A 13,553-nucleotide genomic window follows, 5' to 3' on the forward strand; every position below is an offset into this window, starting at 1 on the left:
TCAAGAAACAACAGTTAGAACCTCACATGGAACAACTGACTGGTTCAAAATTGGGAAAGGAGTACGACGAGGCTGAATATTGTCACCCCATTTAACTTATATGCAGAGTACATCATGCAGAATGCTGCACTGGATGAGTCACAAGCTGGAATCAAGATTGCCAGGAGAAGTATCAACAACCTTAGATATACAAATGATAGATACCACCCTAATGGCAGAAAATGAGGGGGAACTAAAGAGCCTTTGACAAGGGTGAAAGAGAAGGGTGAAACAGCTGGTTTAAAATTCAACATTTAAAAAACTAAGATCATGGCATCCGATTCCATCACTTCGTGGCAAATAGAAGGGGAAAAGTAGAAACATGGTCAGGTTTTATTTTCTTGGCCTCCAAAATCACTGTGGATGGTGATTGCAGCCATGAGATTAAAAAATGCTTGCTCCTTGGAAGGAAAGCTATGACAAACCTAGACAGCATATTAAAAAGCAGAGATGTCACTTTGCCAACAAAGGACCATCTAGTCAAAGCTATGGTTTTTCCAGTAGTACAGATGTGAAAATAGGACCATAAAGAAAGCTGAACACCAAAGAATTGATGCTTTTGAACTGTGGTGCTGGAGAAGACTCTTGAGAGTCCCTTGGACAGCAGAGAGCTCAAACCAGTCAATCCTAAAGGAAATCAGCCCTCATTGTTCATTGGAAGGACTGATGCTGAAGCTCCAATACCTCGGCCACCTGATGCAAAGAGCTGGCTTACTGGAAAAGACTCTGATGCTGGGAAAGGTTGAAAGCAAAAGGAGAAGAGGGTGGCAGAGGATGAGATGGATAGATAGCATCACCGACTCAAATGAACATGAATTTGAGCAAACTCTGGCAGATAGTGAAAGACAGGGAAGCCTGGCCTGCTGCAGTCCATGGGGTTGCAAGGAGTCGGACACAACTTAGCAAGTGAACAACAACAGATGAATTTGGGTTTTTACTATTGGGTATTTTGTCTAAAATCTTCCCGAGACTTCTAATCTGATCCTGACTTTTGAGAAATTTGGGGGTTTTTGCCATCTTGTGTCCTGTACAGAAAAAGGGAGCTGTGCCTTTAAGTCCTCAGCAACCCCAAGTGGGACACTGGCCCTTTAAAAGCACATTACAGAGAGTTGGAACTTAGCCTTTGTTTAACTAGCCATGTTCAGTCCCAGCGGACAGGGCTGGAGCGGTATGTCTAGGACCAGAGCGGGGTTGGACTGGCTGGGCCCGGTGGGGGACAGCGGGCAGCGGGGGTGGCTGGCCCGGCCCCTCGTTTTCCCGAGCCTGGTGGCCGCACTGAGGGATGGTGAGTGACCTAATGGCCCGAGCGGAGGTCCGAATGAGGGAGGCCGGGGAAGAGGGCAGGGGGGTGGCCGCCCGCTTTGGCCCCTGACCAGCCTCTTGGGCCCAGGGAGCAAGTAACCGAGGCGTGTGGGAGCGGCCCGTCAGAGAGGGTGTCTGGCCTGGGGAGGGCTTCGGCTGTTCCCCAGCGATGGTGTCTCTGCCCCGCTGCAGGCATGTCCCGCCGGCCCAGAATGTGGAAGCAATTAGGATGGCCCGCCAAAAAAGCGAGAAAAGGAGGAGTATTGTTGCTGTTTTAAGTTTTTAAAAGAGAGGAAATCCAGTGTCAGTGGCCCTTTTCCGTGAGCAGGCCCAGGGGCTGCTGTGGCTGCTCTGAGAACCGGGAAATGAGGAGCCCGGCCTTTGCTCGGAATCGCCGAGTCCAGGGCTGTGCTGGGTGGGGCTGTGCTGGGGTTCGGGGCCGTGTCAGCTCTCCCCCAGCCGGAGTCTCTCTCTCTCTCCCCTTCTCCCTGCCTCTGTCTGGTCCCTGATCCAGAGGCCAGCCATGGGGTTGGGCTTGGGGTGTGTTTTTCCCCAGCTTAAGTGCTTCCAACAGTTGTCAGGAGCCTGTGATGCAGCAGTGCGTGCCCAGGAAGTTACCCCCTCTCGGGAGAAATCGGGGCTTTGGCTTCTCTCGTACCCATGGAGGAGAGTGAGCCGGTGCTCTGAAGGTGAAGCCGGCCCTGTGCCCGGCTTCTCACAAGTCTGCATGGTCTCAGGTCCTGCCCACCTTCACTGCCGCGGCTGGGGGGCTGCCGACCCCTGCCAGGTAGGTGGGCTTCTCGCTGTTTTCCGGACAGGTGACACAGGAGGTGATACAGGCAACTCTCAGCGGGGGTCTGATGACTCAACTTTTCTAAGTTACCTGAAAGTTGGCGTGTCTGATCACACGGTTTCTGTAGGCTTGGTGAAAGCCTCAAAGGCGTTGACAGGCGGTGGAAAGAGTTTGGAGTTGGAGCCCAGATGCCAGGCCTCCCGCCCTTGCCCCAGCGCCTGTGAACTGTGACCTTGGGCAAGCTCCTGAGCGTCCCTGAGCCTCTGCTTCCGTGGGGGCGGAGCGCAGAGGGGAAGCCCTGGAGGGAGGAGTCGGTTCAGCTGGGATGGGCGGGCGGCCCGGAGGTGGTGGTCTCTGAGCCAGGCCCGACGGGTGAGGCTCCCTGGGCTCCTGCGTGTGTTGTAGGTGTCGGTGCACAGCCCAGGGTGGCTGGGTGGGGACGTGCCTTGGAGGCTGTGTTTACAGTGTACAGCCTTACTGGTCAGAATCCCGTGGGCCAGTAGCAGATGGCAGCAGGGCTAGCTTATCCTCGCGTCAGCAGTGTGGGCTGGGAGTAGAGGGTGGGCTCTTGGAGCCTGGCACCCTCTCTGGCCTTGGGAAGCCCCTCAAGGCTTCAGGGTTTGTTTTCTTAACTGGAGGTCGGGCAGCTGGACCCCCTAAGCAGCAGCGATGCGGAGTCCTCTAAACGGGGCGCCAGGACACTTGCAGGTGTGTGGGGTGTCGTAGGTGAGGTGGATGCTGGAGAGCACGGACGGTTTAGAATCACGGTCACTAGGAGCAGGAGGAACTTGGCAGCCGTGCCCTGGGCTTGACATGAGTCTGTGCCTTTGCCTGCGACCTGGGAGCCGGTGGCTTGTCAGCAGCCACCCTCCCCTGCTGTGCTCCTGGCTGTCTCCCGCGAGTTTCAGTCTGAGAAGTGGAGCTCTGGTGCCCCGCTGGGACTTCCTGACGCCAGGCTTTGGGAGGATGGGGAGCCGGGCTCCCTAGATCCCCCAGGCTCAGCGCTAGCATACTGGAGAGGTGCTCAGTAACTGTATATTGGGGCACTGGGTTAGCTCAAACCAGGGGTGGGGGTGTTAGCATCACAGACCTCCACAGGCTCCTGGAGGAGGTGAGGGTGGCCCATTTGTCCGGTGAGAAAGCTGAGAGGCCAACCTGAGAGCAATGTTCCCTTGGCCTGGTGCCCCTTCTCCTTCGTGTCTTTGCCCCTTGTCTCCCTGAAGCCACAGAGCCCCCTGTGGTAAGTGGTGGCAGAACAGGAAGTGGGCACTGCTGCCAGAACCTAGGATGCCCATTGCTCCTTAAATAAGGACTGGGAGGTGCCTACTTAAAGCTGAAGTGCTGCAGGGCGGGAAGGGGCAGAAAGCCCAGGGAAAGCAGGGCTCTTGCATGTCAGGTTACACCCCTAGCACCAAAGATGGTGCTGCCCCCACTTTACAGATGAGAAAACTGAGGCATGCAGGTTAATTAATTTGACCGAAGGCAGAGGAGTGTGTGTGTGTTCTTACGGAAGGTCACCACGTTAGATCAGTCATCAGCCACGCGATGCCAGGGGCTGGGCTGTGTTGACAAGTGATCCGTCTTTGGTTGAGGCAGGAAGCTTAGTTCCCAGGCATGGGAGAAGGACAGCCCCAGGTCACCTTGTCACCATAATGTGAACGCACCAGAAGGTCACCTGGCATGGCACTTGTGTCTCGGGTGGAGGAGGGGAGAGGGGAGACGATGACGTTCTTCAGAGGCGTCCGCTGAGCCTAGGAGGGCTTCCTGGAAGTGGAGAGCTGGAAGGAATTAGATGAGCCAGAGAGGAAGTTGTTTCCTTGGGGAGTGGAAGTCCTTGGTCTTCAGTTCACGCTTCTTTTTCATTCCGTCATCCTTCCCCACTTGGGTCATGAGTCCCCAGGGCCCGAGGCAGCTGTTGGAGGTATTTATGGTCCCGGTGGGGGTGGGTAAGCTAGTCGCACCCTACGTGATCCGCTGAGCGACCCGTGGGGCCAGGGGGATGCAGGGGCGTGTTCATGCGTTCAAGGAGGAGTGGGGTGCAGCCTGGGTCACAGGGAGAGACAGCACTGTCCCTTCGTCAGGGTCCTCCAAGTGGAGGGGCTCACGGTCCAGCCTCTGGGCCTGGCGGGGGCAGGGCTGTGCCAGATGGGGCTGGTGCCATGCTCCCACATGGGTGGGGTGCTTTCCGTGGGGACCTTGGGGTTTGGGGGGGTCACTCTCCTTAGTCTTGCTGAGTGGCTGGACAGTTTCCCCTGGGGACCGGGGGTGGATTGAGGTAGGGAGCTGTCCTTACTCAGAAGCAGGAGGAGCACCCAGCCCTCAGCTCACTTTCCATTTGCCCAAATCCCATCCTGTTCAATGAGTGTTCCTCAGATGCTCTTCTCTTAAAATTCAGGGCACTTCGCTGTTCTACTGAGGTTTATGAATGTTTAAAAACTGCTTTGCGGTCCCCAAAGTAATTTGACAAGTCTGACAGCTATTGATTAAAAACCCGAGATTATTCAGGCTGCAGGATAACTTGGGGGAATAGATGGAAAGTGTTTTTGTTTCTTCCCTCTCTGTGTGCCCCTTGCCCTTCCTGCCCACCCCCCCCCCCCTCAAAATGACTTGGGGATATGAGGAAGTAAATGTGTTCCTGAATGTTCTCTGAAAAGTCCATTAGGCTGCAGAATTAGAAAGGGGGTGTGGGGGATGTCAAGATGCTGAGGGGTGCCCCTCCTGCTCAGGGGGCTGCCATCAACACCGCTCACGTCAGTGGTCTCACCCCAAGCCGTTGAGGGTCAGGTCACCAACAGGCAAGGAGGTATGGCTAACCGGCTTGCAGGTGACAGGAGGAGGAGTGGATGTGGTTAGCCTGTGGTCCCTTACACTAATGGGGAGTTGACATGTTGGGGGTTTGGTCATAGTCTCTGAAATGAAGAAGCAGCAGCCTGGAGAGAGGTCAGAACTTGTTTAGGGCCCTGCTGATCCAGATGGATCAAAGGCGGAGAGGAAGAGGAAGGATGAGGAAGGAGCCCAGGACCCGACGGCCAGGTTCCCCTCCCCTCCCAGTGAGAGGGCCGGGCCCCTGCCAGGGTGCAAGGCTGCCTGGATCCCCAACCTCCAGGCCTGGCCTGGCCCGGCATGGGGTGGGTACCTCTCTGTCCCATCAGAGGCCGATCAGGCCGTTGGGCTCCCGTCTTTCACTTCTGGACACTGTGCCCCCAGCCAAGCCCCTCCTCTCCTAGCCTCAGTTTCCTCTGGTGTCCTGAAGCCTGCTGCGTCCAGTCCTGTGGATTGACGGGCTGTGTCTAGGGAGGGCTGCCCCATGAGCCAGGGCTCATCAGGTCTAGTTGAGTTCTTCACCCTCTTCCTGCTGGGGTGATTCCTCCTTTCATGCAGGGCGGTTGGGAGAAGGCGGCCCCGCGATGGTGTGAGTACCTTGGATAGAATACCTGTCGCAGAGCCGGGCAGGTGGTAGGCGCTTTATGTCTGTTGAGAGCAGGCTGCCGTGGCGTCACTCATTCAGTGTACACGGGGCACCACGGAAGCCAGGCTTTGGGCTGCGTGGAGCCGTGGCCCGTGATGAGCCATCCTGGCCTTCTGTCTCGGTCGCAGGCATGGACCCACCTCCTCCAGCTCAGCCCTGCGGTGTTGGGGAGGCGCAGGCTTCCATGGTGGGGTGAGGCCGAAGACTGGGCACTTCCCAGCCCAGGGAGCTCCCAGCTCAGTGTGAGCACGGGGACGGGGTCATACCAGCTCCAGTGACAGCTGGCATCTGCCCCTTGGCTTTGGATGGCGAGAACCCTGGCTGAGAGGGGCCGTGCCTCCAGGCTCTGTCATCCCAGGAAACCTTCCCAGGCCAGGCAGCCAACCTTCCTGCCTTTTAAGGACAGGCTCTGTCTCCCCAGGGCCCTGGGGACCACCAGACAGCTGCATTCTTCTCCCCACCCCTGGGACCCCAGCGGTTCCCAGGCCAGCAGGGCAGGCCAGGCCTGGGGCAGAGATGACTCTGCTGGACGTCCTGGGTCTGTGTGTAGGGGGAGAGCGGGGGTGCTGTCCTGTTTGTGTCCTGCTGCTTGATTCCCAGGAGGTCAGTGCCCTCACCCTGACTGTGCCCAGGACCCGCTCTTTCCCCTGTAGGCACAGCTCCCTGGACCTGCCTGCCTGTGACAGGCGGGAGCATGGTTGGCATGTTCTGACCTGACTCCAGAGTCCGCGGGTCCTGCCAGCCCCCCAGTGGGCGCCTCCTCTGTGGAGACCAGCCTTGTCCAGGGTGTCCACCCTTTGCAGGCCTGGCTGTGGGCAGTGACGCAAGACCACACAGGCAGAAGAGTGAGAGGATGGGGGAGTCTGTGCTCGGAGTCCCAGGCAGAGGGGCTCACGTGGCCCCTCCGTGGGGTCTTCTGCCCTCTCCAGATACCCCCTTTCATCCTTTCACTTTAGGAAGTTGAGTTTTTATTGGGGGAGGGTTGTTTGTTTGTTTTTGTAAGCATCCCAGAGCATTTGGGTAGATGCAGTTTGTTTGCAGGTGGGGGAAACAGGCCTGGAGAAGGTAGGAGGTTTGAGTGGTCAGGGGAAAGGAACGGAGAACGGCCCGCAAAGTCCCCATCTCGTCACCCCAGACATCAGAAGTGTCAGCGACCCTAGAAACGTCAGCCTTGATGCAACACGTGTGATCCTTAATCGGCCTTGTTCACAGCTGTGCCCTCGCTCCTTACCGGGGTGTCTGGCATGAGGCAGTGAATAGAGTGGGGGCCAACCTGAGTCACCGGTGTGGTCACTGGCATTGACCCCGGAGGAAGGTATGGCAGCTCTCCCCACTTAGAGTCGGAGAGACTGAGGCCTGGACAACACATTAAAAGTACTCAGGGTTGTGTGTTTCACAGGGAGTGGAGACTGGATGTGCTCCTGACACTAGGCTCTCCTGCCTGTTCCCAGCTGCAGGTGTGTGGCTGTGTGTTTATCACTGGGGCTTATGCTGCTGGTTTGTTATGCCAACAGCCCCCAGCAGTGCGGGCAGCCCCTCCTCGGCATATGTAAACGAGAGCTCCCAGCTCCTCGAATGCCTCCAGAGACAGCGTGCCCTCTCCTCTGAATCCAAACCGGGCTGGCCCACCCATCTGGGGACAGTGTGTCTAGCTGGAATCAGCCTGTCCTGGTCCCAGCCCCGCCTGCTGGAGGCATGCACAGCAGTTCCCTCTGCCCCTTTGAGATTTGGAAGGCAATTCTGAGCCTCTCGCTTTCCAGGCCATTCAGTCCCACGCTCAGCTCACCCCGCCCGCAGCTGGAACCGTCCTCCCCGTGTGTCTCATAGGGCTTTTTAATTATCACACGTTTTATTTTCACGTCTCCTCCCTCCTTGAAATAATAGGGAATTTGCTAAACTTCTGTGTCACTAACCTTTTCAGAGAAGAAAGGATGGAGTTGAAAAACAGCTCATGGGTTGGCTGGAAGGCTATCAGATAAGGCCACGGCCCTGGAGCCAGGACAATGTCCCCTTGTTCCCGCTGCCCGCCCTCACAATGGACTGCTGTTGGGGCCTGGCCATATCTCCAGCCCCGGCTCCGCCCGCGCCTGTGGCGAGCCCATGTTTCCCCAGACCCCGGGCACAGACTGTACGACCCCGGCCATCCCCCTGGCTTCTTCCTCCCTGACCTGGAGTGAGGGGTCACGGCGAGCAGATCAGCTGACTGTGGCCCCAGAAGGCTGCCAGTGGGGAGATGGAGGCTCGGGCGGATGCCGTTAGGCTCGGAGTCTGCCGGGTGGGGCTCAGGTCCCCCTCGGCCACTTGCCACCTGTGCCATCCTGGGCAAGCCACCTGGCCTTTCCGAGGTGCGGTCCCTCAGTCCTGACGGGTTCGCTTGAGAATCGGGTAAGGAGTTGGGTGGGAAAGTGTATGGAGTGGTGTTCAGCCGCCTGGCCTGGGTGTGAGCTCTCGTCTGTCTAGGGAGACCGTGTGTGATGACGGCCACCTTCAGACTGGGCTTTGAAGGCTGAGAAAGAAGGCCTTTGTCGGGTGAGAGAGACTGGAGGGGAAGGTGGGACGCATCCAGGAGACAGCGCAGGCAGAAGCTGCCAGAGGGTGGGAGTTCCAGCTGGCCTGGGACCTGCCGCAGAGGAGGGTCTGGGTCACTTGCTGGGGTGTGTTGTGTGGGGGTAGAGTTGCAGGGAGGGCTCAACCCCAGGCTGAAGCACTATGAGGCTGCAGGGGCAGGGCAGAGGGGCCCATCCGGTGGGAGGGTGCCATCTCCCTCCTCAACTGCCCCCAGGTCTGAACCAGGACACCTCTCAGAGGCAGGGGAGGTCAGGGCGGCCTTCCTCCCCTGTGGCCTTGGCTCTCCTGCCTGTGGCCTGAGAATCGTGGCGTCCCCCTATTCTTTTCGGGGAAGTGTGAGGATTCCATGCATGGAGAATACGGGTAAAGGTCTCCTGAGCAGCTGGCCCAGGTGGGGAAGGGGGGGACATGGGGACCCCCAGGGGCTGGTGGGCTGTTGAGGGTCCAGAGATCAGCAGGGTGTGGGATGATCTTGCGGTGCAGCTGCCCCCGAGACCAGCGCTCAGGTCGCTTTGCCTCTTCTCCTGCTCACCAGCGTCTGAGGGCTGAGGGAGGATTCTCTTCCATCCCAGCCGACCTCCTTCCCTCCCCGTGACTCAGCTGACCTTGGGGCTTTGGTCCTGAAGCTCCGGGGCTTTGAATCTTAGCCCTGCTCCAGATGCCTCCCTCCCCATAAGGAGCTTCCTGCCTGGCGAGGAGATGCTCTGCCACAGGCCTTCCAGTACAGCCTGATAAATGTCAGGGCTCGGGGTCCACCTCTGCCCAGGGAGTCTGGGAAGGCTGCCTGGAAGAAGAGGTGCTTCTGCTGGGTGTTGAAGGTTTTGCTGGGTGCTGGGAGGCCTGCCTGAGGGAACCGTGACTCCCGGGGAAGATGAGCCCAGGGTGAGGTGGACCCCGACCAGAAGAGCTGCAGCTGAGCTCATATGGCCTTGACGGGAAACCCCTTCTTCATGACTCCAACGCCTGGGGAATGCCTCTCCCTGCAAACCATCCTCTGCTTGTTGTCATTTATTTCCATTTGAGACAAAGAGTCCTTTCTGTTTCAGATAAGGAACGGGTCCCTGGGGGTGAGGGTTGTTGGGCTGTGAAGTGACCCCAGGAGGGAGCTGAGACCCTGGGCAGGTCACCTGCCTTCTTGAAGGAGGCCGCTCCAGGGTCAGGTCGGTGTCCACCTCTCAGTCTGAGGATTCAGCCAGGCGCCGTGTGTGGTGTCGCCTGTGGGCACAGCCCAGGGCAGGCCAGGCCCGGGGAGGAGGGCCAGGCACGCGGAGCCCACAGCCCTGCAGTGGGACCTGGTTCTGTATCCTCTCTGACCTGACGCGGTCATGCAGCGTCCCTGGCAGGGTTGGGTGAGAAGTGGCCCAGACCTGGGCGCGGGGGTAACCTACGCGGGCAGGGCCCCCTGCCAAGGCCTTTGCCCACTTTGGTGCCATGTCCCCGAGGACCGAGACTCTGGTCCCCAGAGCCCACGGGAGGTCCCTGGGGAGGCCACACAGTGGGCGTGCTGGGCCACCTTCTCTCCCACCCCAGCCTCAGGGCAGCAGGGAAGGGCCTGACCCAGGTGTGGGCCTTGCATACGATGGCCCCCAAGCCCAGGCCCCCACACCACACAGGACAGCCATGGGCAGGGCTCCCAGACCAACCGGTCCCCCTGCCCGCAGGCGCCTTGGGCAGATGCAGGGACTGCCACTCCCTGAGCCCATCTTACCTTTCTGTGAAATGGGCAGATGAGTGTTCCTGGCAGAGTTGTGTGCCGTGGAATGTGACCAGCCGAGTGCCTTGCCTAGAGGAGGCAGGCGCCCACGAGCAGGGCAGGAGCGGGGCACCGTCTCGGCGCCTTACCAAGTTTCCTGGGAAGGGACACCGTGCTTCCACGCTGCCCCTGTGGAGTCCGGCAGCCTGTGGTGGCCTGTGCCCTCCCTCCCTCCCTCCCCAGATGGGCTTCGGGCCCAGCCTGGGACAAGGCAGGGGCTGGAGGTGAGAAAGGAAGTGCTCAACAATGCTGGCCGGAGCAGAGGCGGGCTGGGTCGAAGCCTGCCGTGGTGATGGATGGGGCCAGAGTCCCTGAGTGGAGTGTTAGGGATGCTGTGCTGTGAGCTTGGAACAGGGCTGGCCGGCTTCCTGGAAGAAGTGGTTCTTAGGTGAGGTGGGCCTCCTGGGTCCAGGAAGTGACCACGTGACCTTTCCCCCTCCCTGAGCCCCAGTCAGTCATCTTATCAGTCACTTCCATGGACAGACTCCTTCTGCCAGGAGGTCCCACCCTGCAGGGCACAGCAGTCCGGCTCCCCTCTGGGCCCAGAGCTGCATGACAGGGCCTGACGGATAGGTGCCCGTTTCCCCCACAAGCCTTGGGGGCAGGTGGGCTGCAGGTGAGAGGGAAGGCTGAGCATCTGCACCTGAGTCAGCACAGGCCCACCAGGCCTCCCCATCATGGGGCAGTGGTCAGAGCCCAGCCCTTGGCTCCTGTCCCAGAAGCACCTGGGAGATCTAGGAGCGGCCACTGGGCCTCCCTGGGCCCCGCCCCAACCCCTTCCTCCTCCTCCTCCTCCTCCTGGTCAGCTGGGGCTTCAGGGGCGGGGTTGGGCCCCTGCTCCAGGTCCTGCCACTGAGAGACTCCCTGGGAGGTGGGGAGGGTCAGGGCTGGGCCGCCCAGCCGCAGCCAGGATGCCTCAGCCACGAGCTTCCCCCAGCACCTCCGTGCCGTCAGGAACCTTCCCAGTGAGGCCCGGGCCAGCCGGGGCATGTTCTTGGAGCAGGATGATGGGGAAGGAGGAGGAGGGGTCTGCAGGCACAGGCTTCAGGAGGCTTTGGCTGCTTTGGGGTCTGGCCTGGGTGTGCCAGGCTCCTGGGGCTGTAGAACCAGGACCCGCCCCCACCCCCCGCCGAGGTCTCCCTGGGCAGGCCCAATTCGTAGAACGGGTCTCCCTTGCCTCTCCCCAGCTGGCTGGTTCAGGTGCCCCGGGCAGGAGGCGGCCCCAGCCTGCCAGCTCCTCCCCGCACTTCCTGGGTCTGTGCTCCACCCACCCCACTCCCAGCATCTTACCTGGCAGGGGTTTCCGGGCTGGGCCAGAAAGCAGCCCGATCTTGGTCGGTGGGCTGGGTCTTCAGCCCCAGACAGTTGGTCTGGGGGCCTGAGTCCCGGCCCATCGGAGGCTGGGTGATTTCCCTGGCATCTGAGGCAGGGCGTCCCTTGCACTGAGGTATGGAGCCACGTTGCAGGAGGGAGGCCCAGGCTGGAATCTCAGCTCAGTGGACGGCAGCTCCACCCACGGCACTGGTCAGCCCTGGGAGGGGAAAGGAGGTTGGGCCACTCGAGCAGGACCTGGGGGGCTCATCATGGTAAGAAAGCTGTCAGCACCTTGTGTGGAGTGGAGTGGCACCGCTGTGTGTGTGTGTGTGTGTCTGCATGTACTCAGTGCTGCCTCCCAGAGAGGGCCCTGGAGGTGCGGGGGCACCGCAGCTGTGCATGCCATTGGCCTTAGTTCTCCAGTGGGTCCTGGGGAGGTTTGGGTGGGTTCCAGTCGGCTTTAAGCCGCTCACAGCTTCCCTCTGGTCCATTCCCCTGGGAACCTTCAGAAGTCCTGCCTGAGGGCATTGGCTCGGCTCCAACGACCAACCGGAGCCCTGCTCTGTGCCTGCTTCCCGCTGGGCGTGGGGGAGCACTTATGGGGAGCCTGACTGGGTCTCTTGGTGGGGCTGTAGGGTCCACAAGAGCTGAGATCCCATTTCCAGCTCTGACTCCCATGCCGTGCCTACACGAGGCCCATTGCCAGGAGAGATGCAGTGTTGGGGCTGGAGGGTGGCCTCTGTCAGTCAGCCTGTGATGCCCTCTGGGTAGAGCTGGTCCAGCTCATCTCTGAATTCCTGGGTCCACACATAGGGGCCTCAGCTCCTCTTACTGCAGGTGCTTATGGAAATGGGTTCCAGGGTGTGTGCCCTGCGGGGAGTTGTGTGGTGGTCCTACCACACCTCACTGACCTGAGTGAGGAAGGGTCTTTTTTGGAGATGCAGGGAGAGGTGATGGATATTGTATCTGCGTGGGGCCGTGGCCTGCCCGCCTCTGCCCTGGGGTGGTCTGAGCAGGCCTGGCTACTAAGCTTTTCCTGTGCCCCCGGCTGTGGGAGAGGGGCCCTGGTGTCTTGCCTTCTGTGTCCTGTTGACTCTGGAAAGGGACCTTAGCCTCTCTGGGTGGACTTCCATCAAGCACCAGGTGCCATCTGAGATGCTTTCTGTAAAGGGACAGGGAAACCAAGGCTTAGGGAAGTGACTTGCTCACGGCCACGGCCAGGTCTGTCAGGGCCTGTCAGTGCTGGGCCCCCTGACCCTGGCCTGGCCCCGAGCCCCAGCACATGCACCCTGTCTGCCTCTTAGCTCTCACTGAGTGCCTCTTAGCACTGCAGAGACGGCTCCATCCCTTCCGTTTTGAGCCTCGTGGTCCTTGGGTGTAAGTAGGGAGCACGGAGTCCCACGGCATACCTGCCTCACCTGGGGCCGGTGGGTGGGTGTGCTGGTGTATGAGAAAGGGCTCCATCGGCAGTGGTGGCCTGGAGAAATGTTGGGACAGGGCGATTGCTTCTGTCTTGCAAGGGGGCCAGGGGGTGGGGAAGGCATCCGACCCCGGAAGGCTGCCTGGGTCGGGTCTGCTCTTCCCTGTGGGTCTCCGACTCCAGCACCACCATCTCCCCTGCCCCACACTCCTGAATCTGCCTTAAGACAGAAAGGACTGTGGGCGTTGAGGGGTGTGATGGCCTCTGCAGGGGGTTCTGGGCAGGCCTCCTGGGAGGAGAGGGGAAGGGAGGGGACAGGGCAGGCTGACCTGGCACTCCTGCCGCCCGCCCCCAGGTCTCATCTGATGCCCAGGCTGAAAGAGTCTCGCTCCCACGAGTCCCTGCTCAGCCCCAGCAGCGCGGTGGAGGCGCTGGACCTCAGCATGGAGGAGGAGGTGGTGATCAAGCCCGTGCACAGCAGCATCCTGGGCCAGGACTACTGCTTCGAGGTGGGTCCAGGGGGGCGGGGGGGTGGGCCCAGGTGTCCTCCCGCGGGAGGCCAGTCTCCTTCAGGCGCTCTCCTGGAGTGTCCTGTGGCCTCCACTCTTAGGGGCAGTAGCCAGAAACCATCAGAGCTTTTGGGCTCCCAAGAGACCAAGTGGAGCTGGGAGATGGGGGCTTCATTCCTGCCCCGTGGTCTCCTTGGAGACTGACCAGCACTGTCCCCCACGCGGGGATGTGCAGGAGTCCCGAGTGGGTGGAAGGGACACCCAAGGTGTATGGGGAATGATGGCTCAAGCCTGCTCACCTCTCTGTGAAACCCCTCCAGTGCGGTGCGGGGCCATGGAGAGAATACCCCCTTCTCTGGCCTCTGCGTGGTGAGAGCCAGGATCTT

At 60.0% G+C, this 13,553-nt stretch overlaps 1 protein-coding gene across 11 annotated transcripts in view; it reads left to right on the forward strand.

Annotated features, from left to right (window-relative positions):
• The window catches only part of LOC122442108 (DAB2 interacting protein), a 212,940-nt gene that overhangs the window by 171,009 nt on the left and 28,378 nt on the right, over positions 1-13,553 (forward strand). For 8 of the 11 annotated variants that reach the window (XM_043469445.1, XM_043469443.1, XM_043469448.1 and 5 more), the window contains one exon: positions 13,014-13,167. In XM_043469445.1, the coding sequence (XP_043325380.1) occupies positions 13,014-13,167 (154 nt within the window). Of the gene's footprint in view, positions 1-1,168; positions 1,325-7,494; positions 7,989-13,013; positions 13,168-13,553 lie in introns of those variants that run through there. The other 3 variants (XM_043469449.1, XM_043469450.1, XM_043469452.1) reach the window with 3 other exon arrangements.

The sequence above is a fragment of the Cervus canadensis genome, chromosome 5, assembly GCF_019320065.1.
Source record: "Cervus canadensis isolate Bull #8, Minnesota chromosome 5, ASM1932006v1, whole genome shotgun sequence".
In the NCBI taxonomy this organism is placed as follows: domain Eukaryota; kingdom Metazoa; phylum Chordata; class Mammalia; order Artiodactyla; family Cervidae; genus Cervus; species Cervus canadensis.